Below are 27,698 nucleotides of genomic sequence, written 5' to 3' on the forward strand. Positions count from 1 at the left end.
TCCTTAACTGGCCCTGCAGGAGGGTCTGGACAAAGCCCCGTGGAGATCGCCTGTCCTGAAGCACACAGAGACTTTATTTGCCATAGTTTTTTCCTCTACCCTGGGATGACCTCTGATCAAGTTGTTTCTGAAGCATATTAGAGAGGCAGAGCAACCTTGAAGTCCCTCTTACACCGGCATTTTCACTCCTGTGAGCCACATTAGGACCATTCACAGGCACCCCAGTTTCTCTCCAGCTACAATCCCACAAAGGTGGATGAGAATTGCAGGTATTCACCCCTTAGTACTCACTCCAAGGTCAGGCCACAATTCGTAGAGAATAATCTTTTTATTTGCTCAACAGAAAAGCTGCCGCTGGCTTCTCTTTTTTAATTCTGTGTATGACAGGCTTGCTTTGCTGCCAACCTCTGCGATTCTGCTGTGATTTTCAAGGACTAGAAACATTTCCTTTTGTTCTCCCTGGGCAGGCACATGAGTCCTTGAACAATGGGGTGGGATTTCAACAAAGACTCTATTATCATTGCCCAGGCTTAGCTCGGTGAGGCCTTACCTTTCTGTACAGAGTGGGTGACTAGCTGTTAAGAGCAGCACGTGGTTCTGTGCAGTGGTTCAGTGCCTCCTGCCAGCTGGAAACGATTTTTCCTGCAAGTTACCAATTTATAGTGTAAATACACACATCTAGTGGGATATATGTTCAGAGGGAATCAGACCCAAGCACTGTGTTCTTCCATGATGCAAGAAGGGTAAAACTGAAAAAGCAGCTGAGTTTTGGGAGACGTTACAAGATCATGTAGTGACAGGACAAGGAGGAATGGCTTTAAAATGAGAGTAGGTTTAGATTAAATTAAATAGGAATAAAAAAAATTAAATATTAGGAAAAAAAATAATTACTGTGACGGTGGTAAAGCACTGGAACGGGTTTCCCAGAAAAACTGTGGCTGTCCCAGTGTTTAAAGCCAGGTTGGAAGGAGCACTGGGCAACCTCATTTAGTGGAAGGTGTTCCTGCCCACAGCAGGGGATTGAAAAGAGATGATCTTTAATGTCTCTTCCAACCCAGGCCACTCTGTGATTCTATGATTATTCTGTTCAGTATCCTAAGTATTTGACTGAAATGAAGAACAGTCACTAGGGTTTTATGCTGACTCGGGAAGCCCATTCTGGGCTACTCTCAAATTCCACTGTTGTGGGAGTGTTAGTGCAGAAGTGTGGAGTGATAAACCTGTTGTCCCTTCACAGCAACAGCTGATAGCTTTGGCTTGAAACACATCTTGCAGTGCCTGGTGAAACACAAACATTTCTACTTCTAGATAATGACCTTTCTGTTAGCAGTTTATCTCAATCTGTTGGTGAGTTACAGCTCCAGTGAAAGCAGAAAATCTTTCATTTATGCTGTGCTGAGTCTTGCCTGTGCAAAAAAAATTGGTATTGGACAACTTAGTAATGGATGTTCTGTGAACTTCAGCAACAACCAGCTCTGCTTGCAAACAGCTCAAAGTCCTTTTGTGCAAGCGTGGTTTTGTCCCATGTCAAAGCTTCTCCAGGAGCCCTCTGTGCTTCATTCTGAGGAGGTGTTTGAACCTGCTCTGAGCAGCCATTCTGCCTGTCAAACAGTGGCAACTGTGAGGTGTCAACCCCAACAGAAACCACGCTGAGGAACGGAGCAGCTCAGCCCTTTCAGGCCGTCATGGTGGCTGCGTGACTCCGGGTGCAGAATTCTGCATCTGAGGCTGAAATTACATGGTAGGAAAATTACATGGTACTGAGATAACAGCTTGCTGTTGACAAAAAGGGAAGAGCCTGCTTCACTCCCTTCAGCCACCATCCACACACAGCCTGGGTACAGAGTTTGTGCTGGTGCTGGCATTCCCATGACCCTGTACTGATTCACCTTGCCACACAGGAAAGAAAAGGCAATTTCTTCTTGCCAGGTGAGTGAAGTTGAACTGGAGTTTGAACTGGTAGTTCAGCTGAGGTTGAACTACCTGAGTTTGAACTGGATCAGCCAAACTTAATATATCTTTCTGAAAGGGAGTTTTGTAACTGACTTCAGCTGCCCTGGTCTAAGACAGAGAAAAAAAAAAAAAAAGCATTCCCATCTTATTGCTTGTCAGGTTTTCCTGCTACTTTCATATGTTGGCAGCGAGCTGTTCTTTCTGAAAGGTAAAGCAACCACAAAAATCAAGGTCAGTTTTCCCTGACCTTTCCTGAGTAAGGCAGCAAAGTCTGTCAGTTGATAGAGGGATGGTTCTGGACCCATCTTCCATGGCAGGCTTAACCCGTCCTAAAGCAGCTGGAAAAGTGCATTCTAACCTGAATGAAATCCTGGGGAAAGCACAGCCCCTCTGGGAGGCAAATTTGTTGATCCAATTAACTGTACTCCTCTCTCAGTGATTAGACATGGAACAGCTAAAATCCAAGACCCATGAAAGTAAAACTTCACCAACACACTGGTGAAACCAAGTGCAAGACTGAGAATTTCCAAGACAAGCTCTCTTTCTGGTTGGTAGCAGCACTCCAAGCCTGTTACATCCCTGCAATTTACATTCCTGTGACCTAATTTTTCATCCTGCAAACTCCAGTTGCTGACATTTCCTCTGAATAACACCTGCCTCCCTGCTTGTCTCTGGTTTGATCTGTCGGGTGAAGAATTACTTGGTTTTATTCTGCTTGTGAGAAGGCATCAGCAGGGGTGTGGGTATGCTAATTACAACATATGCAGGTTTTGGAAGGTCTGGATTCTCCTGGAAAAAGGAGGCACTAGGAACGGCCCAGGGCACAGGGCAGCCACGAGGTGGCACGCTGGGCTTTCACTGCCGCGCCTCGCTCTTCCATGAGCAAGTAATTCGGGAAAAGCAGGCAGATCTTCAGTGGAGTTATGTAAAACACCATTCGTGTTAACATCCATCCATCCTGCAAGAACAGGCTTTGATTTCCACATAAGTGGCTAGTCAGATTCAAAGTTATTGTCATATGACTGAAATAGATCTCTTATGTCAGTCAGTCAAAACAGAATGGAGGATGTGAGTCATGCTTTGCAAAAAGCAGGAAGTTTGGTTTTGTTGGCGCAAATTTTTAATACAGAGAGAAAATTATAGGGCTGTACTGCCATGTTTGTCATAAAGATTCGAGAATAACGTTGTCCATCCCTTGGAGAAATGTTTCCAAAACAAGAAAAACAAGAGCTTTCGCACTCTGATTATTATTCATTATTCCTCGGTGCCACGGAATCTAGGAGGAGTCTAGAAGAAAACGTGTACTCTGGTGAAAACTGCCAGATCCTCCCCAAAAGAAAAGGCTGCAATTGGAAGGCTGCTGATCTGGGCGGGGGGTGGGAGGGAACACGAGAAAATGAGGTCATGCCCATGGGTGTGAGAGGGACACCTGCACGGGGTGATTGATGTTTTGCCTTAAGTGTAATAAACCTTCATGACCCAGCACAAAGGTTGAAGTGCAAGTCTAGTCCTGATATATCCCGATATTCTGGAAGTTTCTGGGGTCTGTGGTTATGTCTCTGAGTCCCTCAAATAACTGGTGGGACAAGGGATAAGTTACTGTAAAAAGCATGGCAAGGAATTAAGTTCTTCTTCATTGTCTAGAAATATAACAGAGTTTAAAATTTAACTAAATTTACCCCTCAACGTGACTGTTAAAAACATCACCACGCAGGAAGAATTAACTTAAATGGAGACAGGTGCAGGGGAGGGCAAGTTAGAGCAGAGAGCCAAATGTGTATGGGAAGAATAAAAGCCTTTGGCTTGGTTTGCCTTGAGAAACAAGGAATTTGATTACCCTTTATAAACATATGAATGGGTAGACACTCAAGAGAGGAGTTATCTAAATAAAGAAAATAGTAGCACAAGACCATATGGGTACAGTAATAAAATGTCATTTAAGTTACTAAAAATGACATGCGCCATTTGGCATGTGGCACAAGGTAAATTCTTTTGGACTTTATTATAATGAAGGAAGTAAAAAAACCCAAACAGAGATTCCTGGATTGCAATTCAGTGGTTGGCTGGGGAGCACTGTTTGTGACCTGAATTTGTATACACCTTGTGCTCTAAAAGAGCTGTATTTCCAAATCATCAGAAAATAAGAGTGCAAGCAGGAAGAAGAATTTAGGTAGAAGTCTAAAAATGGCAATTATGAGCTCTTTTTAAAGAATTCATTGGACGATCAAAATCAAGAGAGAAGAAAACTTTTTGTTTTATTAATGGACTGGAGAGTGTGAGTAAAATTAAAAAAGAAATAGCCAAAATGGAGAAAGCAGGAAATAAAAAAGTGTTGGTATAAATGAGAAGCTGTGAGAAGCAGAGTAGTTATTGCAAGTGAAGCACATCAAAGGAAATCCATAGCTGGCAAGGCTAAGTCCCAGAAAACCCTAGAAATGAATGGTACAGGCCCATTACTAGATGGACATGATTAAAATGTCAATAACAATGGAGAAGTGTTCATTGAACATTTATGATCTATGTTTGTAAAGAAGCAGGAAGATACATGTGGGGGGGGGTCACTTGACAGTGATGTGATTAATTTCAGTGCATTAGTGACCAGTGGAGCTATTGTCTTCCAGGGATAACTGTGGCCCAGGAGGTTGGAAACAGCTGACTGCAGAGACCCCTTGTGTGTTGACATTCCTCTTTAGTGAACCTTGATAGACTAGAGCAATTTTAGGAGGCTAAAAAAGTGTCAGGTTTGTACCTGTCTTCGGGAAAGGAGGCTGCATGATATGGAGTAAATGTAGATTTAGTAACATCAGATCTATGGATAATGTTCTGGATAGATACCAAAAAACGTTGTTATGTCACTCATTAAAGAATTAGTAATGCCAGTCAGAGATCCAATAGAAATCTCATTTCATGCTTCTAAAAGACAACAAATAATTCAATTTCCTCCCTTGTAATAAACTTTTAGAAGCATTTTTACTTAGAACTACACATTATTTTAATTAAACAGGGTAATAAAGCATCAGTGAAGAATACATTAAACACTGGTTAGAGAGATTATTTTTTTTGAGTGGTTATAAATCACTATTGAAAAAGGCTATTTTTAATAGGACCCTCCAGGATCATATGTGCTGTACTACATGCATATGTAATCAATATTTTCCTTAGTCATTTGGAAATAAATACAAAATCAGCCCTAATCCAATTTGCAGATGACATCCTCATCAGTCAGGTAGTGCCATCAGGATGGCAAGGATTGTTCTTCAAAATATGGTAATCTGGGTCTGGAAAAATCTGAGGGGGAACAAACCCTGCATGGGGCAATTATATAGCATAGATATCATTTATATTACATCTTCACAGTCAGAGTCGTTGGTCATACCATCGACCCCAAACCCTTCCTCCCAACGGTGGTGGTGACGCTGGGTTGGTTAGGGTGGTTCCACCAGGGATGCTGTATCACGCCAGGGCCAGTTTGTGGGCAAGGAGTTGATCCCAGCGGCTCTTGCTTTACAGACAACTGTGCAGCAGGGCATCCATGTACCCATCCGCTTAATCCAATTAAAGTTGGTAGGATGGGAGTTAACCGGTGATCCCAGGACTGCCACATGTCAAGCTCCCGCGCTGGTGCCAGTCCAGGGGTGTGGAGCAGTGGTGTCCTGGGCAAAACCGGGCCTCTGGGGGATCGTATGACAGGCGAAGGATGCATTTGTGCTGTACAGGGCCACGTCACTGGTTGTGTGCAGTTGTTCCGGGCTTGAGATTGGGCCTGGGTCTCTTGCCGTCCCACGCTGCAAGGCATGTTCTATCGCGTCCTTGTAAGATCCTTATCCTTTTGGTGCGAATCTACCGATTTGCGACCACGGTGGATGGGCCACCGTCACTTAACCTGGAAAAGGTGCACACACTTTATCAGGTGTGTGTTCGATAAATATACCATAAACAGAGACTCACAGAATGACTTGGGTTGGAAGGGACCTTAAAGATCACCTCGTTCCACCCCGCCACAGACAGGGACACCTTTCACTAGACCAGGTTCCTCAGAGCACCATCTAGCCTGGCCTGGAACACTTCCAAGGATGAGGCATTCACAGTTTCCCAGGACAGATCTGTGAACACATGGAAGGAACACGAGTTTAAGGTACCATAGGGGCTTTCTCGGGCTGCTATGACACCTGGCCAAAGTGCTGGGGCAGCCTGTCGTGGGCCTGTGTGTGCTGGGTGGGTGGGCACAGAAAGCCCACAGAAAGGTGGGGTCACCTGGGGTGAGGTCACTTGGGGTCAGCACGGCCCCAATTTCCGTATCAGGGATAGGGTTACCTGAACCACCCAGAACAGCCCGGGGGGGCACCACCGAATGACAGGATCAATTCGTCTGGACAAGACCTCTGAGCTGACCAAGTCCCACCTCAGTCCGAACATCCCCACGGCACTCAGTGCCATATCCTCTCTTCCCTTGATGCCTCCGGCCGGTCACTCCCTCACGGCCCGGTTCCCGCCCGACGACTCCATTCCGCTCCGGGTTGGGGGGAGGCACTTTCTGCGCCCCACCTCCCCCCGCCCCGGGTGGTGCGCGCCGCTGGCCCCGCCCTGCCGGCTCCGAGGAACAGCCACGTCTCCAGCCCGGCCGAGGAAGGGGCGGGGCCGCACCGCCCGCGCGCCAGCCGGCAGCCAATCGGAGAGCGGCCCGGTGAATCATGCGCTCGGCGATTGGTCGGTGCTGCGGTAGAGGAGGGGGAGAGAGCGGCGTGGCTCCGATTGGCCCAGCGGGCTCTGTTGACAAACACCCAGCTCCTCCCCGCCCCCCGCTGCCGGGAACGCCAATCAGAAGGAAGCGGCGGGCTGAGCGGCGTGGCAGCGGACCAATAGGGTGCGTGTCCGCCTCGCAGGGGCGGGTGCGCGCGGGGTGCCGGTACGTGGCGGGCGGGCGTGGCGTGGCGGGCAGGGCTGCGCGCGCGGCGGGCGCCCATTCTGTGGCGGCGACAGCGGCGACGGCGACAGCGGCGTTCATGTCCTAACGGGTGGCGGCTGCGGGCGAGCCGGGCCCCTCCATGCGGGGGCCGCGGGGCCGCAGCGCTCTGGCCGCCTTCGCGTTGCTGGTGCTGCTGGGGGTGGCGGCGAGCGGCCCGGAGCCGCCGCCGAGCGATGCCGCGGCTGTGGAGGCCGCGTTCGGGCTGGGGGCGGCCGCCGCTCCGGCCGCTCTGCCCGCTGGTTCCGCGGATGTGACAGTGGAGGACGATGAGGGCGGTGTGGCCCCCGCGGCGCCCGGAGAGCAGGAGGCTGAGGGCAGCGGAGAGGCCCGGACCGGCAGCAGGTGAGCGAGGGAAGGCGGTGACTGGGGTGGGGATCAGTGCCTGGGTGAGAGTACGGGATCGGAGTCTGGGGTGAGGGTCGGTGACTGGGATGGCTGTCGGGGTTCCTGAGGGAGGTCAGTGACTGGGTGGGGGTCGGTGTGGGGCGGCTGAGGCGGGTTCAGTGCCTGGGGAGGCTGAGGAGTGTCAGGAAAGACCGTCTCCGTCTGCTTAGTGGGGGTATCAGTGATTGGGATGGGGGTCAGTGTCTGGGATTGTGATCTCAGCGTGGAGGTGCTAGGGAGAGGACTCGGGTCCGATGTGAGGGTGCTGGGCGGGGGTCAGTGCCTCAGGGGAGAAGGATGCCCTGTCTGGGGGTGTTGCGGGGGACACGACTGTGTCCAGGCTGGGAACCAGCAGCTGGGGGTGTTAGGGAGGGGACATCGCGTGGGAAAAGGGCTGCAGCGTCCTGGAGGTCGAGTGTGGGGAAGGGACTGTGCAGGAGTGGGCTTGCATGGGAATAGCGCTAGGATGGGGCCGGGAGTGTTGGACTGGAAAGAGGGGAGGAGGGAGAGTTGTGCTGTAGGGTTATCGTAGGGAATGATGTTTGGGAAAGCGGTGAAATAAGGGTGTCACAGGCCGGTGCGTGGGGCTGGACTGTGGGACACGCAGGGAAGTGTCCCAGGGCCGGAGGAGAGGTGCGGGGAGGAGTGGAAGAGATGAGTCCCGTGATGGGGCTGGAGTAGCGCTACAGGGATGGACAGGCTGGACCGAGGGGGAGGCGGTGACAATGAGGAAAAGGAACTTCGGGACCTCACCAGCGCTGAGCTGCTTGTTCTTCACGTGGTTGTTAGCAGGGAGAAAGGGTGTCTTAGTTCTCAGACAAACAAGCTGCCGGATGTCACGCTATGTGACATCTGGCCCATCTGCTTACCGTGGTGATACCACGTCTCGATCCCTTCCTTGCCTTGGTCCCAGGTGGCAGTTCTGTGCCTGCGGGAAGGAGACCCTAAAGCATCTGTAGTCTAAACTCTTCCCAATACCCGCAGCTCACAGTTGCTCAGAGCGCGCTGTCCCTTTCTGTCATTGTTTTGTTTTAAAGAAAATGCAGTTTCCCCGCGTATTTAATTGTGTGTTCAGCACAGACACTAGGGTGTGCCTGAGGGGAAGCCAAACATGCAAGGCAAATTGATGAACAAGTTTCAGAATATAACAAGGGGAAATAAAATACTTAATAACTGCGTGTGGTAAGAAGCTCCGGCAAAAGGAAGACTTAGATGAATGACTCAAGTGCAGAAATGTTACTGAGCTGATTCCAGTCTCTTCCTGAATTGGCTGAGAACGATGAGGTGATAAGCCACAGCCAGAGTTTAAAGGAAGAACGGCATGACTAAGTGTCTGCTGTATTTGAAAACATGAAAGTGATTAGCCCAAAGCTTGTTCTTAGTATGCCCAAGCATTTACTTAAAAATAAGAAACTGGCTGATAACTTGGCACCCTATTTTCTTGGAGGACAATCTCACCAGTTAGCAACAGGATCATTCTTTTGTGTATCGGGTGATCAAAATACCATCAGGTTTATTGCAATTCTGCTGTATTCCGTTTTTGATAGGACCCTCGTTTATTTAGCCTGGAAAATTTTTAAAAATACATTTTCTGTTTGCCTTCTAGAGCTATGTAGAATACACTAAAGATGTTCAATGTAGTAAATTAAGCCTGAGATTATATGTAGCTGCTCTGTAATTGATTAGTATGTAGGAACAGATTTGCTGTCATCAAATAAAAATAGAATGGCTGCCTGGCCATAGTGTTTGCCTGCATTTCTTTATTTTTTAATCTATGTTTCTGAGATCTCCACTCATCTCATCTAATTGTTCTTCAGCAATACCCAGGCAATACAGAGGTTAATATAATCTGGAAAAAAAAGAACAAAACCAAAACCCCAAATGTCTTTGCTCTAGGCCAATTAAAATAATCATCTTAGTTTGAAGATTTTTTTGTTTGTATTTCTAGAAGAAAATAGGAGGGTTAGTGATTTACTGTGCTCTTTACATGCAAACATGCAGGGTTTGCTGTTGGAATAGCTGCTTAGTGTTCAAGTTTAACAAACAGCCATATTTGCAGTGTCCCAGTGGATTGTTGAGGGTTTTATGATTCTTTTAAACTGAAAAGATGACAATAAGTTCTGCTTTGTTTTTCTAACAAAAACAACTTACTTGAATAAATGCAAAGTTTGGTGCAGTGAAAGGGTGTAGGTGAACTAAAGAAATGTTCCTCCTGTGTCCTGTTTACAGCTTCCTTTGCTATCTTATCCCTTTTGTTTGTTGGTAAATTATACCTTCACTTCTGTAAGGTAGAATAGTGCTGTGCTCAGGCCTCTTCATCTCAGAAAGTGTGTTGTGTCCATTATGGGATACTAACAAAGGTTTTAAGGCCCTGTACCAGCCTTTTGTCAATGTATGTGGAAGTTTGCAGCAGGTATTTTGCATAATTTCAAGGGCGAGTATTATCACTGCCCTTGAATGAGAAGTTCCTGTCTGTGAGCAAAAGAGGATAGGAACAGGTAAGAAAACATTTTCATTCAGCCTTAGAGGCTGTTTGTAGATGGTTGGGGTCATGAAAGTGTGTCCAGATGTGCTTTCACAGTGTCTAAGTGCAAATAAAATCTATCTATACAACATTAGCTTGTTCTCTGCCAGCTGCTCCAATTACTGATATCTCTCTATGCTCCATGAACTGGCCTTCTTTAGTCCTGCTGTTGGCCATCTGTAAGGGCCCAGAAGGGATTTTTGTCTCCTCCATCCCTTGGTTCACAATATATTCTGGACCAGCAGCTCAAGGCAAGGAGAAGTGCAGGTCTTCATTTTTCAGGTGATGGATCCTGGGATTTAAGTGTCTGCCTTATTTTGAGTTACTTTTTGTATCTTTTTTCCCCTGGTCCAGGCTTGTGGAGATTATTGAATTATGATTTTGTCATATTGGTCACTGGGATTTTTTTCTTGCTTCTTTTGTATCCCTGGGATGTGATTCACTCCCATGTATAGTCTGCGATTTACTGTCAACAAGTATTGACACAGCCTTGATGCTGTTTGTCGCTATCCTCCTCGCTTCTTTGGTGTTGTAGTTGTGACTTTTGACCTTAAGCTGGGTAATGTTATGTGTTTTCCTTCTCAGAAGGGAATCTGGTTTGGTAGTGTTCTCAGAAAACCTGTGTGTTCCTGGAAGCTGGCTTCTTTGGTCCTTCAGCCTTACTCCAGTCAGAAAGTGATGTTGATAAAGCCAGCAATAAGGTGTTTTTCAGAGAGTAAAAGAGTTTGTCAGGCCTAACCAAAATAGAAACTGAGTCAGGAATTCATGTTACTTTCAGTTTGTCAATCAGTTGGCCCAAAGACTCATCAAAAATACTGTTTTTTCAGTTTTATGTAGTGGAATTACAGGAATTGCAGCCTTGACATCTTGAGCCAACAAAGGCTGGCAAACAGGTGGCTGAAAGGTCTCTCTTTATTCTGGAACTGTTGGCTGTATTCTGCTCATGTTTCTAGGAATTGGCATAATACACTGCAGTAAACCCACAGTGGCATTGTGGGGTGACAAAAAGCAAGTCGCCTGCCTATTTGTTTTTAAGCTCTGAAATATTTTCTTGAAGTAATTGCCTAAATTGTTTTTACCATAATGTGTTAATTTAGTGCTCGGTTAGACTACCTGAGCAACAGAAAGATCTCTTGTCACCACTTCACGCTCCCAGTACACAAAGCTGCAAGCACTGGAGTCTCACAGAGGAAGGCAAGGGAAAACCTGACAGTGAGAAAATGTAACACTAGAGAGAGTCTTGGGCACAAATTTCAGATCTTACACCAATTAGAGTTCCAGTGACGGGGTTTTAACTTACTGGAGTCCATGAGAGAAGAGGAGAACAGGTATTAAGATTTTAACTCATAGACAGAGTAAGGAATGAAGGATTTTATCAGAAGAGTAAGGAGTTTTCGCTCTTTTTTTCATGGTGTGTGATATTGCTGAAGAGCAAGATGAAGTTGAAACCAGAAATGTGTATATTTAGTTGAAAACGAATCATTTATTTAAAAACCAGAGAGAAATGGATGTTTTTCCTACACCTGGTTCCAGTTCTAATGGTAGCCACACCTAAGATGTAGATACAGCTGGGCTGACTGTCCTTCTGTCTCATGGAAGTGTTTGCTCAGTAGGTGAAACAAAGTCCATTCTACAGCTGGGGACAAACCAAGGGGACAAACCCTGAGTGCCACTGCACCCAAGAAAAGTGAGGATTTTTACAGTGTACAGAAGTGGTTGGTTAAACCAGTTCCTCCAAGTGTGTGCTGCTGGCACAAAGGTTCCCCACACTCCCCTCCTCTTTCCAAATCAGCTAAACTTAAAACTGAGGTGTGGTTATAGCATGATCTGGGTGGCTGGAGGTCAGGGTGCAGGTACAGGTTCCAAAACCGCCGTCCTGAGTGGTGGTGGAGAGGCTTGTATAGTGAGGTAACTCCTAGGGAAGGTTGAGGTTTGCATCTGGTAGGGAAAGATAATACAGAAATGTAAGATAAAAAGGCATGAAAGATTTGTTACTTGAGGGAGAAGTCAAACAGGAAGAATTGGATAAAGGAAAACAATAGGAATACATGGGAAGGAAACATTTCACAGCGTAATTTTAGGATTTGTCTTCTCTGCAGTATGGCTGCCAAAATTCCCTTCATTCTAGCTGCATTTCTACCTCTTTTAATAACCTAGTTGTCAGGAGGATCAACATAAAATTTAAGTAGACCCACTTGGAATAATATTTTTTTATGCAATGCTACAAGGTTTCAGATAAATTGCTTTACCATAAAGCAAACAGATTGTGTTAAATATGTGTCCAAGGCCTTCAGCGTGTGAGCACTTGTTTACAGTACTTGAAAATAGTCAATCTCCTGCAATCTGGTTTATTATTAACCCAGTCTTTGTTGCTTTACAGTTGGAAACACTGTTTGTAATCAGCTTATAAAAAGTTACATCTTCTACTGTGCAAATATTTGTACAATTGGTATTTTTCTAACAGTTTCTTAAACTCAGCTTTTGGAGGAATGTGATGTTTGGCCACCTTCAGAAGAAGGAGCTTCCGAATGCTATGGCATTTTTGGAACACATTCAAGATACTTTTATTTTTCTATTTATTAGTAGTGTAGTGCTATAAGCATTATAAAATCCTATAAATTGTGTGGGTTAATTTAACATGTAAAATGTTTGAGGTGATGTAATGAGCCACTATCCCTGAACATGTTTTTAGATCATGGTATCAGTTTTTCCCTCCTTAAAGCAAACTAATAACCCCATCATTTCCTCCCTAAATTCCATGTTATTACACCATTAACTTTGGACAAGTAAATATATTTGGCCAGAGTTCTGTGCAATAATTTACTGTCCCTTATTGTTTAAAGTAAAGATTAATAGACATTTCTGTGTGCTCACTACCAGCCCCCTGCCCTTTCACCCTCATCTGAAACTGGTTAATCTCCCCATCAGTTTATTTGCACAGTTCCTTATTCTCATTGAAACCAGTCACTATAAAGGTCCTTCTGGGTCACTAGATCCAGCCCCCCTCAGTGCAAGCAGCCTGTAAAGTGATCAAGTTCTACTCCCTCTGCCTTTGAAGATTGGTGAGCTGCTGCAAGCCAAACTGACAACACAATCCCAGCTTTTTCAGGTCAGAGAGAAACAATCTTCAAGGAAAAAAAAGGCCCTTTAGAAATGCCTTGTCAGTGCTTTGTCTCTGATGTGTTGTTTAGTTTGTTTGTTTATTTTAATGCTGGAGCTCTAGCACAACCAGAAATGCTTATTCTAATTGTACAGCGCTGTAAGAAATAAAATTTACTGAAATTGAGGAGCTTCAGGCACTGTAGAAATGGGCAGCCAGCCTGCCATGGCCCTGTATCCCCAGACATCAGGGTACTTAAAGCCTAAGCTGCAAAACCCAGTTTCATTGCTTTGTGGTCTGCAGGCATTGGAGGTTGTTTGTAGTGCCCTGTGTGTGCCTTTAGAGGGACTTGTTTTATTCAGACTTAGGAAATATCCCGGAAGTTTGATGTTTCATCCAAAATCATTGAAAACTTAGTTGCAACTTAATATTTCTTACATCCTGATTGGCTGGGTTAATAGTTTTGGGTTTAGGTTGTTTTGAAAGATGTTATTAAAGATCAGTTTGGAAGGGTCTAGAAGAAGTGGGATCCATACTGTTTGTATAACTGTCTCCAAAAAGATGATCTCATTCAGTATTGTAGTGGTAACATCTGCAAGAGCAAAAAGTCAACTGCCTTCTCCTGAATCTGAACTCTGAAAATGTCTTACAGCATAGAAATTTGTTTATGACATCCAGCCAGAGACTTCAACTCTGTTGTTGGTCTGGGTAGAGCTACCCAGTTGAATTGCTTTTCTGCAGAATACAGAGTTGGGTAAGAATTGGTATAGACTAAGGGTTGGAGTTGGATTTTACTGAGCATAAAAGGCAGCTAATAGGTGAAGTCCATCCTGCTGTAGTTCTGACTGTGCATGTTTCCAACTTGCAGATCTCTAGTAATTATCAGCACTTTGGATGGACGAATTGCTGCACTGGATCCAGAAAACAGTGGGAGAAAACAGTGGGATCTGGATGTGGGATCAGGTTCTCTTTTGTCATCCAGCCTCAGTAAACCAGAGGTAAGCCTTAATTTATTTCCTGACTAAACCTTTAAAAATTAAGTTGTCTGTAATAAAAGGAATGCAGCTTCCTCCTTGTTTGGTAGATGTTAAATAATGAAGCAAACAGCTATGAAACTTTGTCAGTACTATTCTCAAACTTTTTTGTTGTTGGTTTTCTGTTTTTTGGTTGTGGTTTTTTTGGGGGTTTTTTGAGTGCTTACATCATGTTGCCATTTCAAACTGGAGTGTGTCAGCATTTCAGCCTTGGGATTGATGTATTTGATAACTATCAAACTAGATGATGTAACTGAGTTGGGGAATTGTATGTAATTGCTGATTGAAAACAAGTTACTTGTAATTTCAAGCAAATGAAAGGATCATCTGCTTTGTATTACTAGACTATGTCTTGGCAAGTACTGGCTTTTTTTTTTTCCCTCAAGAAAAGCAAAAGTCCTTGTGACTTAATAAATGAACAAAGGGTTGTTTTGGGTGTTTTATACTAGATAAGCAGCCTGCCTGTGAAATAGAATGTGTTAGCAATTAAACAGAGTGCTGAAGGTCACCCTGAAGTACTGAGTGGTAAAGGGTTGCATCACTTCTTGCTGATGAACTCTAAGAAGAAAATCTACAGTTTCTTGTTTGTTGCTATTGGCCACCATTAATTTCAATAAACTAGGCTAAAAATTAGAAGGAAGGTTTTTTTTCTTTTTTCCTTTTTTCTTTTCCTGCACTGGGGAGATCTCTGATTCATTCTCTCCTAGAATTGGGAGGAATAAAAACACTGGCAAAGAGGTGATTTGTGATGATAACACACCACAGAAGTACACAGTCCTTCCCTGTCAGGGATGGTTGGATTTGGTGACCAATCCTGTATCATGCTTTTGCACAATGAACATTAGAGAATGAAAGTTGAGTTCAGGATTATTCAGACTGCATGACTTCCTTGCTTTTGGTTCTTTGTTGCTGTCTGTGGACACGACCTCTGTTTTGGTGCAAAGAAGTCAAAGGAAAGATGTGGTCTGTTGCTGTGGTAGTGTGAGAGCTGCTAATGAGTATCTCAGGTTGCAGAAGTAATGTGAATGTTTACTCATGTTCCTCTGTTTCTGAGAGAGAATTTTAGTTATGCATGCATCTTTGTGAGATTTGTTCAGGTGTACTGTTGTAGTTTAGAAAAAACACTGTAGGAAAGAAGAACTTTCCTTCTAAAATATCTAAGAGCAGAATTGAAAAGAATACAGAAGAGAGAACTGTGAAGAGCTGTGAGGTTTCAGTTGATTGTGTGATCCTTCACAAATATTCTCAGTAGTAGATACATAAAATACTGGTCTGTTACCTGTTGCTGCAAATAGTTTCTGATGACCACATGAAAATGGAACCAGTGATTATGAAAGACACACATTTGAAATCTGTGCAAATATAAACTTTATTTTTCAGTACAAGTCACAAGCCCAGGTTTTTAGAGATTTTGGGAGTGCAAGTATTTTCAACATTAGAAGTGCTTTTGCAAATATAGATTTTGTCACTCAACTGTCTGTCCAGAGTTTTTGGTATTTTTCCAATGTGGTATGACTGTAGAAATGAAAAGTTGGGGTATAGACAGCAAAAACTGTGGTTTGTCCATGTGATATTTAATTATCTTCTGTGATTACAAGTCAGTAGGTTGTGGCAGTCATAAAAATACATTTTTAAAGAGTGTTTGTTATGGATAGAGGAAGTTGGACTTTCAGATGAGCTTTCAAATTGTTTCATTTCTACAGCTGTAGCCAAAGACACTGAGGGATTTTGTCAGTTAAGATGCAGGACCTATGAGATAACTAATTTTGGAAGGAAAAGGTCATTTTGGTCATTTAGAAGATCTTAAGCATTATGAATATGGGCCTTTTTAGACTTCTACTGTCATGTAAACAAATGCTGTTAAGACAGAATTTAACAAGAAACATGATGAAAAGTGATGAACACTCTGAATAAACTGCTTTTAAATATTTAATGTTTAATCTGCTGTCAGTAATCAGCTGAAAATCTTCATGCAGTGAATCTAGATAATTAAGTAATTCACTTCATTAAAATTGCTGGGAAAATTTTGGTTTGGGTCAAAATACTGATGTGGGCATGTGACCTGTTGAGTTTTATTCTCTCAAACTGAGTCTTGAGGCTTTTCCTTCCTCTTCCAGCATTTTTGAAGTAACAAAGGTTTCTGTGCTAGCAACCACATCTTTATCATAAAGCAGTAACATTATGTAAGCTGTTAAATTACATCTTCTTTCAAGGAATAGCAGATGAGAAACTCTGTGTTAAACTTGCAGTGAAAAAGATTTGTGTTCTTTCAGAGCAAGGAAAGTGTGCTGCTGGCTCTTAATTGTTTTGATGAGGGTTTTTTTAACTATCTCAAGTGTGAGTATAATGAACTGTAGTTCCAAGTCCTGGTGCAAAAGCATGAATTTAATTTCCAAGTGCCTTTTAAGAATAGACATTAGATCTTCAAACTTTCAGTGTTTAACAGAACTGTAGTTAACTTCCTTTGCCTAACTGTAAAATGTCAACCTGGCTGTCTGGAGCTCGTGTGTTAATTAGGAAAGTGAGGCAGTGAAATTTCAAATGTTCCAGCAGCTCTGTCAAACGCTTCAGATCTTGAAACTACTGCTTAAGACACTGACAAGTGAGATGTTCATCATTTGTCATGTGAACAGATCAATTAGAAGGGAAAGGCTGCTGAAGTATTAATTGTGTGTCTGGGTAACTAAAATGCTGAAATTCTTTCCTTGGCTCTAAGCTCCAACATAAACAAATCATAGTCGGGGTGCCAATGCTGAAAAGTTGACTCTGCAGTTCAGGCTTGTGCATCAGAATTAAAAAACTCTGTTTCTCTATCCATTGTTTTAAAATGGAAAACTTTTCTCTATGAAAGTCTGGTTACAACTCCAAGTTTTTGTTACCTGCACATAAAGATTGCCTAAAGAAGTTCACAGGAAAGTCATTGAATTACAACTTTTGTAAAAGGGAGCTTAATTTTAATAAAAACACTTTGCTCTTTAAAATTTGGGTTTGTAATTAATACACTGTCCATACTTAGAAAATAATACTTTTGGGAGAAGCAGCGTGTTTAAATAATGATGCTTAATTATAGTGAAAGTGGAGAACTGCTTCAGAAACAGTGAGAAAGGTTCATAGCACATCATTTGCTGATGAGGATGATTCATTCTTTTACCTGCAAGCTTTACACTGAATCACTTAGTAGGCACCAGTCAGAGTTGTTTCAGTGCTCTGGGCAGAGGCTATACCGGGATGGACTCGATAAAAGTACCTGGTAGCCTTGGAGTGTTACAGACTAATCCCTAAGTAAGCATCTTATTTCCTTATTTGAGACATTGAGGATCATGGGATAAAATCAGTTTCAGTTCACAAGGCTGACATTTATAGCAGTCAGAGTAAACATACCACTGTATCCTGGAAAAATTGAATAATTTGATTATGCCATGTCACCAAATCTGTCAACATCCTTATTCTAATAAAGAGTCTCATGACCTTTATACTGCATTGTGTGTATGTATGTGTATGTATATATATATATATATATATATAAACATAAATATATCTTTATATTGTAATAACTACATAAAATCAACTTTTCTACAAACTTAGACATCTGTATCATCTTTTTGGGGGATAGAAGTGGCATATTTTTATAAAATAGCCTATTGTATTTTTTTATCCAGAGAAATGTGGAGAGGTGGAGAAGTTTTATGAAAACTTAGTGCATTGTCAGGGAAGCGAACCCAGAGAGACTTTGAGCAGATTGTTCAATTTTTGCTTAGAGCAGTGAGTTGCAAAAGAATTTTAAAATCTCAAAAAACTCCACTACTGATTGGATGTAATATACAATATGAGTGTATCTTCTTTCTTTTTCCTTCCCTTTATCTGCATTATAAATCCTTCCAAATTTTCACTGCTTTGGTTTCCCAGAAGAAATACAGAATTCTGCTGTGAAGTGTCCAGACACCTGGGACTCACTTTGAGGTACTTTCTTGCCTGCACTTGGCTGCAGTTTGGGTAAGGCAATCACTGTGCTCAGACAAGCCAGAGAAGAGCCCAAATCTGTCTTGGGTTGCTTTGGGAACACAGGAAGAAGCTCAGCAATTCCCATCCTTTGACCTTTTACACTCTGGAATAGAAGAAAATGCAAAATCCACATTGAAATGGATCAGGGCAAGGCAAGAGGTCAAAATGCCCTTTGAGGGGCTTGAATTGTGAATATCCATTATGTGCCCACCCAGAGGTTCAGGGAGGGTGAATAATTTAGCAGCGTCTTTGAAAGAATTAGGAAAGTCTCGCCCACCAGTTAGACACCGCTGCAGCATTATTTTATTAGTTTGAATAAAACTTGTGTTTGTTTGGTTTATGGCTTTCTATTATGGTTATTTTTTGGTTGAGTCACTATCTGTAAATATCATCCAAGGGAAAGCTGATAGTGTTTGTCTTGGATATGGGTGGGGAACACTTAAGACTGTCAGACACTTGAGTGTTTTCACTGAAAAGGTTATTATAGCAGCTGTTAAAGGCAGTGATGAATATTAGGAATTTATATTAATCCTGCTTAAAATTGTTCTGATTCTACTAACATTCACTGGCCAAACAAAAAGGAGATTCTTTTCAAACTAAACAGGCATTCTGAGAAAATGTCTTTGTCCTGAATTCTGCTTAAAAATGAATGCCTCTGTCTAGTTCACTGTTAATAATTTTAATTCTTAATCTTGGGTGCGTCTTAAACATCTGGAATGGGACACACCAGCAACAGATATAAACTTTCCTGCTTAGTACTTGGAAGAGTCTCCGTGCACCATCCAGGCAGCTTGCAGGAGGGTCAGACTTTCATAGACAGAGAATAGCAAGTTGGTTCTCTGAGGTGTTTGAGTGTGTACAAAAGGTTTTTAAAGAACAGTTTTACTCAACAAAGAATAAAATTTTTAAAATAATCAATTCGTGCTGTGAAATTACTTTCTGACTGTAAGATGTTCTGAGCAGATGTAAAGCACCGAATCGCCACTCGTTTCAAGCAGGCAGAGTGTAAATCAGTGGTCTGATTATTGAGGTGACTAAACTGGGGAAAGTATGTTTCCTTGTAGGTAAACTGGTGTATTTTTGGTTGTCTGAAGGAGTATTCAAGTGTCCTGTAGTGACCTTTATTTTGGTGTACTACTGAGATGTATAGAACTACCAGATGCTTAGATAGTTGGAGGTGTCATTCCTGTAGAGAAAGACTGGCGCATCAGCTGGTTCTCAGTCGTACAGGTTTTCTATAATAGACATGAAATTAAACTGTGCTAAATGAAATACAAGATTTGGGGATTGATAACAGTTGTTCTGTTGTTGAAGGTTAGAGATGACCAGTAGAAAACTGAGAAAACTGTGTAGTAAGATATCCCGTGGCAGGTTATCTGCTGCCATCTCCATTCTACTGCAGGGGAAGGAAATGTGATTCTTTGTTGCCTGCGGGTAGAGAGGGAGACAGATTACTGTCTTAAATGGTCCTGGAAACGCTCATAATGAATAAAAAGTGAGTGCCCAGAATTGTACTTCAAAGGAAGATAAATTCTAATTGCAATTGAGGCAGAGAAGGCTTATTAGGGCTATCAGGAGGAGTGGAGCCTGTGTTTTGCAGGAGGAGAATGGATGTGACTGCTCTTTAACTACATGGATGTATTAGCATTCCTGATGGCACAAGTGGTTCTTTTCAGTTCTGCTGCTGCAAAAACACACACATGTGTGCATGAGGAGGTGACAGGCTTGGGAGACTTCACTAGAGAGACCGGTGGATTTCTGAATACAGATTTTTGTTGCTTTCTTGGTGAAACTAAAACATAATTTACAGTTCTTCTGAAAATAAACTTCTAATGTTTTTTAGTGGACAAAAAGTCATCAGTAAAATACTAATTGTTTTAGAATACCTTGATAGCTGGAAGCTGTGCTTTTACAGGAAACACAACCAACTTTTTTAGTGGGAAATGCTAAACTTGAGGAAAAGGGGAGTTGCCTGCCTGAGCTGAGTTGGTGGTTAGTGTGATGCAGCACCACTGTACCATCATCACAAATAGGGCTGTTGCTTAGGCAGGTGGTGTTATGTATTTATCTAAACTGCACATCTCTTAGTTTGGTGTCCTGTTCAATTAAAAAACCCAAAAGATTTCCTGTAGCTGCAGCTCAGTGGCTGCCTTGCTGACACTTGTAGCTAGCACTGACAAAGCCCAGAGGAAGCGCTGGCACGTGTTCTTTCACTGTGCTTTAAGGACGTTTTGGAGGATGACAACTTCCGTTAGGGGACACATGAGCAGCTACAGAACAGGGTGTTGTGACTTGTGTGATACCAAAGCTCTCAAGACCAGTCCTCAGGTGATGCTGTGCCTTGAGCAAAGCCAAAAAATTTTTCTCAGAGTCGCCTCTGTACGACCAACTTTCATATCATGCTCACAGCCATAGTCAAAATCTCCAAATATTGGAAAGGATTTTTACCATCCCCATTGTCTCTGTTTTTTTATTCTCTTTGTAGTAAAATAACAGAATGGTTTAGGCTGGGCTAGACCTCTAAGATTACAGAATTACAGGGTCCAAGTGTTAGCCCTGCACTGCCAAGGTTGCCACTAAACATCCTTAGGTGGCACATCCACAAGGCTTTTACATCTGCCTGGGGATGGTGACTCTGCCACTACCCTGGGCAGCCTGTTCCAATGCTTGACCATCTTTTCAGTGAAGAAGGTTTTCCTTAGAGGTAATCTAAACCTTCCCTGATGGAACATGAGCCCATTCCTTCTTGTCCTATTGCTTGTTTCTTGGGAAAAGAGATTGACTCCTCTCACCTGGCTAAAACTTCTGTTCAGGTAGTTGAACAGAGCAATAAAGTCTTCCCTGAGCCTCCTTTTTTTCTCAGGCTAACTAGCTGCAGCTCCCTCAGTCATTTCTTGCAAATCTTGTGGTATGGACCCTTCACCTCAGGGTCAAGGTAAGGGATAGGAAGAGAGCTTGTAATTTAATTGCAGATGGCCCACTGCATGTTTTGTATTGGCTGTTTAGCAGTTCTGGTGTTTACAGATAGTAAAATGGATCAAATCTAGTACCTAGACAAATACCAGTTTCAGGTAATGGATAACTTAGATAGTTGGAATTCAGCTGCTCAATACACAAAAAAAGTAATTTATTCTGCCCTAGAACTTTTCTAACTTTCAGGCTATATCTTTATCTTTATAAAGAAGGGCCTGTTTCAAGGTTTAAGCATTTTAGACAGTTTAGCAAATCATTCCTCTAGCAGCACAGCCACTGACATCTCATTTCCGAATTTCTTCTGGACTTTGTGCTCCATAAGGAGGTAACTATTAATCTTTGTCAGACTCACGGCATGTTTCGTGCACTCTCTCTTTGCATGCTTGAAAGAGGAGACTCCGATTTGCAGTGTTCTGTTCTCCTTCTGTATCAGGCTCTTTTCCTATAAGAGTTGCTCTGTGACTTAGTTTTTCACATGGACTCTGTGTCCTTATCTGCAAAACCATTCTGTCCATGCAGGGCCAGGGGAAAAAACACACAGGGTCCAGCAGAGATCAGTTTGAATCCTCGTCTCCTGAAGTGCCACGAGCTTCTGCTATTGCCCCTTCACGGATGCCAGGTGCCCACCAAAACCTCTCTGTCACATCCCTCCTCAGTTGGACAGGGGAAAGAAAAATCTATTGAAAAGGATCATGAGTCAAGATAAGGCAGGGAGAGATTGTTCACCAGGCACCATCACAGGCAAAGCAAACTCAACTCAGGAAAACCAGTTTTATTACCAATAAAACCAGAGTAGGATAAGGAGAAATAAAACCAAATCTGAAGAACACCTTCCCCCACCCCTCCCTTCCTCCCTTCAGGCTTAACTTCACCTTGATTTTCTCTCCCTCCACCCCAGAGTGGTGCAGGGAGATAGGGCATGGAGTCTGCATTAAGTTCATCACACCTTGTCTACCACTTCTTGCCCCTCAAAGGATGACCCCTCATGTTTTTATCCTGTTCCAGTGCGAGGTTCTTTCCACCTCTGCAGCCCCCCACTACCAAAGTCTTGCCATGCCAACCAAATACAAGTATCAATTTTGCCATGGTGGCTGATGAAGTTCTGTGTAGGGCCTGTTTCTGGAAAGGTGAGGCTTTGGGTAATTTTTTTTCCCACTAATCCACTCCCTTATGTGCTGTTAGTTTCAAGGAGCTCGGTGATGGGCTTGGTAACAGCAGCACCGGTTTGTCTCAGAAAGCACTGCTCTTAAGTTTCAGAAGACTTGCAGTCTTATTAATAAAACTTGCCATGTAAAAGAGGGGGATGGAATAATGTCAAAATAAAGTCTTTCTTAAAGCACCGTGCAGTTGGGTTTTTTATTATTATTAAGGAGAACAGTTTTTAAAAGTCTGTTACCATGGCAGCAGAGCAGGCTGGCATCTCTGTATCTCAAAAACCCAAGTCTTGTTTGACTATGATTAAAGTAACGGTGGTATTTCAGTTTGCTCGTCTTCAGAGGAAGGGTCTGTGTGATTGCAGAGCAAACAGTATTGGGTTCCTGATCTCTTTTGAAGCTGGGATGGTCTAGTTAGCACACTGCAGTTCCTCAGATTTCCTGCTTGGCCCTTCAGGGGAGGGCAGAGCAGGCATAGTTCTTTTAAGGGCAAACTCAAGCTGAACAAGGTACTGTCCCCCTGATGCTGGAAAACAGAGTGTAAGTCTCAAGCTGCTGTGCTGCTGTCATCTGTTGCATTTTACAGTTTGTGTAAAAGACAGTTTTCTTGGGACCCTGGTGCTTATACCTGATCAGATTTTAAAATCTGATGTGTAGAATCATAACAGAGATTCCAGCTCTAGTCTTTTATTGAAGTTGTCAGGAGGATGTTGCAGGTGTTGCTTTGAAGAGAGAAAAGAAAGGAGTTTTGAAATGAGTTCTCTAGTACTCATCCAGGCACCGGGTTACAGCATCACTTCACACACTCATCATACAGAAAATACAGGCCCACGAAAGTTGAATTTATTACCGTTTTCCATGGATTCATGAAAAATGAAATAGTAACTACCAGCTTGTGAAGTATGGGGGATGATGGGAGGAGAAGAAAGACTGTAGTAGATACAAACTTGTGTCATGAGGTACTTAATGTAGGCAGGAGTCAGGGACCAGATTTGGTTGCTTGATAGATGCTGTGAACTGCTGCTGGGTGAGCCATACAGCCTGATGGTACCAATCAGCCTGAGCTTTGAGAAATATCTCTGCTCACTGTAGCTGTGCAGACCTGGTGTGCTCTTTCAGGCTGTCACACCCCAGCTGAGATAAAACCTATTTCCATGGCTGCTCTGATGTGCCGCCCTGGCACTGGCTGGCTCTCACCTCTGCAGAGGAGGAAGGCCACCTAATCCCACCTCTGTAAACAGCTCAATAAAATACTGATTAGGTCATATCCAGGTGCAGCCTTTCTCACGGTCCTGGTCTCAAAGATGCTTTGGGCATGTTCAGTGCTTAACAGGCACAGGAGGTGGTCAGGACAGGTATGCACTTCTTAAACAAGTGTAATGCTGAGATCAGAGGTAATGGTACTCACAAGAAGGAAAAATTTTCTAGACAAACAACAACCCGTCTTGGTATTTCCTGCCTCAGCTTCCTCATTGCCCTTGAACGATCTCAGGTTTTTTACTGATGTAAATCATGGACTTCCCTTTGCAGTCAGTTTTCTTTTTCCTGGCTGGTTGAACAGCCCTGTATGATTTTGCTCTTTTACCAGTGCTTTAGGCAGTGGAATAGCTCAACAGCCTCTCTTTTTCAAAAGATTGTGCTTGTGTGTGGGTCTTTGTTCTCTAAAGGAAGTGGGGATGTTGTGGGTCTTGCAGAAGTTGGAAGTCTCTGGGGTGCCCCTTCATCACAGTGTGCTGCTGTTTGATTAGGATTTGCCTGTTGGTAACAGAACACTGTCATCCTTGTAGTGCCCTGTGCTTCAGGATTTCTGCGGGTACCTGGAGGCAAAACAGATGAATCAGCATCCTGAAATCTAAGGTGAAGAGGAGAAATTACCTCTTCTATTGGAAGAAAGTCATAAACCCATGACTCTGTGCAGATAACCTTCCTGCATGCATAACAAAAAAGAGCAGACAATAAGTCAATTCCAGACCGACCCAAACTGGGGATATCTCAAAAATTGTGTGTGTATGTATATTTATCTATATATATATCTGTATTACCTGAAAAATCTGTAAACATTTACAGTAGGGATACCTGTGTTACTGTCTGTCTATGGGTTTGTGTTTTTAATTTGTTTGTTTTTTTAATGTGGAGCATACCAGCTTGCTTTCACTTGCCCAGATTTCTTTGTGCAGACTCTTGTTTCTACCCTTCAGAATAAAGCTACCATATGTGACTTTTAATATGTTGCCTAGATTAATTTTAAAGAGGCTTAAAAGACATAGTTCTCAGTGAGAAGTAGTTTTCTTAAGAGTGTGCTTGATGTTGGGTTTGATCCTGTTTGTTACAGTGATCCTATTGTAGGGATAATCGTAGAGGGGGAAAAAACTGGTACCCTTATCATTTAAGATCATGTAGGTTGGTCTCAGTTAATTAGTAACCGGAATGAAGCTCTTGCAGCTTATAGTAACAGTAAGACTTGAAAACTACGAGCAGAAGTGTTAGAAAAACATAAAGACATAAAATCCTATTTTAAGGAAAATATTTCACTTTTGCGTGGTTATTTCCTTGGAGTTAGTAGATAATCCAGCCCATCTGTAAACAATAATATTGACTGTTTTGGCACCAGACTTGGCTCAGATGTGTCTGCACGTGAGCAGGCTCGATTTTTGTTTTCAGACGATAAAGAGCGCTAGGAAGGGGGTAGAATGTCACGCTTGCTGTTAAACAGCTCCTGGAAGCTTGTTTTGATCTCTGTTTACACAGTTTTTTTCCTTTTCTTTCTTTTTCTCTTCTCTCCACCGCTATAAATCAGCGGCTTCCTGCGCCGATCAACCTGCCGTGGCACCTGGCGTACGGTGCCCTCCTTTCCAGTAAAGAGTCTAGACAGCAAATTCCCTGGAAGCGTATGCCATTCCGGATCGTTATGCCTTTTTGCTTTTTTGTGGAGGCTTTTCAGAAAGTGCATTACCTCACCCGTCGGCCTGGAGATTGCGCAGCCCGCGCCGCTGATAGGGCTGCAGAGCCCCGCGCAGAGCCAATGGAGAACTTGGGCTGCAAACTCTTAATGAGCAAAAGAGCAGCGGCTCGTTCAGGGCTCCCTGCTTAATGTGGGGGCTTTTTTTAAGTGTTACTTCAGAAAGACAAGCCACTTAACAATTATGTGCCATATTGCTGACCAGTGAAGCTGAACAAATAGCTATTTACATTGACAGATCAGAGGAATGTGTAAGTGCATCGTGGTAACCTACATTTTCTGTGCCAAGAGATTTGCAGCTGACTGCCTGGGTGACTCACTCCTTGGATTAGGAGATGAGGTAATGCTTTTGAGATACAGGGTGATGTCATTCCTTTACCTGAGCTGCATGCCGATGCTAGTTGCTAGTACTTTCAAGGAAAGTCCCTTTTCTGCTTCTGATGTACTAGAGAATGAGCTGCATAATTCAGATAGTTGTTTTTATTAATGTCCTTCCAAAGCCTCTGGCTGAACTGCTCTTTTGAAAACAGATGTCACCACAAGTGGCCACAAATGCCTTTTGTTACACATGTATGTGGGCACCTGCAAGTGGCACATTTGCATACCTTCCCCATTCTTCAAATAAAGCTGTTTTGTTAAAAGAAGACCTTTGTGGTAATCAGGTGCTGTCTCTTGTCAGCTCTGTGTCATGTAATCCACTTATGGATAGAGTCATCTTAAAGTGATTTTTCCCCCTGTCTGTTTCTGTAGTGAAATAGCTCATTTGTGATGGTTAGTAACCCAAATGTCTCACCTGCACTTAGGGTCAGTTTAACCTTATCCACTCCTACTCTGGCATTTTCCTTGACTGCAACAGCTCCTTCTGCTGCCTGTGCTCACTTTCCTGATGTGTTCATGGATAGCAGCTGTGTCTTTTCTCAGCTTTTTCCTCCCAGTGTCTCCTAGGACTTGCTGCTACTGCAGATGCCCTCAAGGTTGGGAGCGTGGGCAGGTGATCAGCAGAGCTGACCAACAATGTCATCTGTCCTCTGCAGCTTATGGGGACCGAGGTTTTAACAGTCGAGCAGGCAGAAAGCCACTGTCAGGGAAGCCATAACCTGATTTGCTCCATAAATTGGGACTATATAGGTGTGTGTTGCTGAGTCAGCTTCATATATCTTGGAAATTTGGGTGTGATTCCTAGAACTAGCCAATGTGTGTGTGCTGTTTCCTGGTGGAAAATTTCCAACTCCGGCCCTAGAGCCAGAGCTTTGGGGCAGGGGTGGCACTTAAAGTAACATGTGTCACACTGTCCCCAGAGCTTGTGGTTGCTGCAGAGTGTTCCTTGCTCAGCAGCAATTCTTTGGCAGTTTACACCACTGTCTCCTTTCTTCACAAACCATGGAATGGTCTCCAGCCCTTGGAGCAGAGTATCTCATACTGGCATGGGCCTTCAGACTTACTTGCATAATAACTTGTATGGATCTTGTGCAGATCCATTCAGAGGATTTGTTAATGCAAAGTAACAGCTGCACAGGCTAAAAGTTGTCATCAGAATTATTATGGGCTTCTGAAAGAGTGTATTACAAAAACATTTAGTGGTATTACTCCTCTGTGTTGAATGTTTTCACAAGGTATTTCCACCATGGTTACAGCTGCAATTTTGGCACTGACATTTTGGTTTAAAAAGGTGTTTTCCAAATCTTCCCAGTCTTTTGTTTCTCAAGACCACAAGATTGCTCTGAATAAGAATGTTTATATAAACATTACTTGTTTGCTTTATTTGTCCACTGACCAGGTGATCTCTACAGATGACACCCCCCAACTCCCCACCAGAATATTTGCTTTTTTGTTGGTTTATTTCTCTGTGTGTGTATAGGGCTGTGTCTGTTTATTTTTCCTCCCCAATAGTAGGTCATAATGCTCCATTTGTGTATCACATGCATCTTTTCCAGGATGTTTGGCCTTTATTGCCATAAGGTAAATATCTGAGAGGGAAAGAACACACCTAGTTTTGCTTTGTAAAGAGCTTCACAGCTAGTCTCAGGGGTTTATTTTTATCATCACTTCAATTACACATTGTGCTCCTGAGAGGAGTTTTTATTTCAATTGTCTGTCATCATGAGGCTTTTCAAAGCTGGAAAGCATCAGTGTTGGATCCTGTAGGGATGTTAAATACCAGCAGTGTGGGGTAACTCACCTGAATTTTCTCTTTAAATGAGGTGTGTCAAACAGTGTATGAGGAGATACTAGTCGTGACATGCACACATCTACAACATCTGTCTTTCCCTCCCTGTTCAGGTGAATCCCAGCTTTGCTTAATGTTGTTTGCTCGACTCTGACCCAGTTAGAGGAATAAAAAGTTCCATGTTATATGGAATTAGAAACATGCAGAAGATGTGGTTTCAGATCCTCACTGTGGCTCCAGAAATAATAACAAGAAACCTTCTGCATCTTTTGTACCACTTCATAATACATATCTGTGCCTTGGAGTCTGAGCAGGAATACTTTTTTCCAAGTGACTAATACACATGTACCAGAAGCAGTCTTTAATTCCTAATGTGTCAAGTATCTGAATTTAATGTAATTATATTGTAGGATACTGCCCAAATGGACAGAGGTTCTGAAAAATCACTAAAACCTCCCATGTTAATCCATATCCTCAGAAGC

At 43.1% G+C, this 27,698-nt stretch overlaps 1 protein-coding gene and 2 long non-coding RNA genes across 3 annotated transcripts in view; 2 read left to right on the forward strand and 1 right to left on the reverse strand.

The window, feature by feature from the left end:
• Positions 1 to 1,668: 1,668 nt before the first annotated feature.
• LOC147652882 (uncharacterized) lies at positions 1,669 to 4,924 on the forward strand. Its single transcript, XR_015287569.1, has 2 exons — positions 1,669 to 1,929; positions 4,575 to 4,924. It is a non-coding gene; the product is annotated as an uncharacterized LOC147652882 (long non-coding RNA).
• On the reverse strand, positions 4,184 to 6,567 carry LOC111928321 (uncharacterized). Its single transcript, XR_002864026.2, has 3 exons — positions 6,268 to 6,567; positions 5,938 to 6,056; positions 4,184 to 5,836 (listed from the first exon to the last, which is right to left on the reverse strand). It is a non-coding gene; the product is annotated as an uncharacterized LOC111928321 (long non-coding RNA).
• A 256-nt stretch (positions 6,568 to 6,823) lies between these two features.
• The window catches only part of EIF2AK3 (eukaryotic translation initiation factor 2 alpha kinase 3), a 42,194-nt gene continuing 21,319 nt past the window's right edge, over positions 6,824 to 27,698 (forward strand). The window contains exons 1-2 of the mRNA XM_086891573.1: positions 6,824 to 7,261; positions 13,796 to 13,925. Of these exons, the coding sequence (XP_086747699.1) occupies positions 6,999 to 7,261; positions 13,796 to 13,925 (393 nt within the window). The 5' untranslated portion in view covers positions 6,824 to 6,998. The remainder of the gene's footprint in view (positions 7,262 to 13,795; positions 13,926 to 27,698) is intronic.

This window comes from Cyanistes caeruleus, chromosome 5 (assembly GCF_971803275.1).
Source record: "Cyanistes caeruleus chromosome 5, bCyaCae1.hap1.1, whole genome shotgun sequence".
NCBI lineage: Eukaryota > Metazoa > Chordata > Aves > Passeriformes > Paridae > Cyanistes > Cyanistes caeruleus.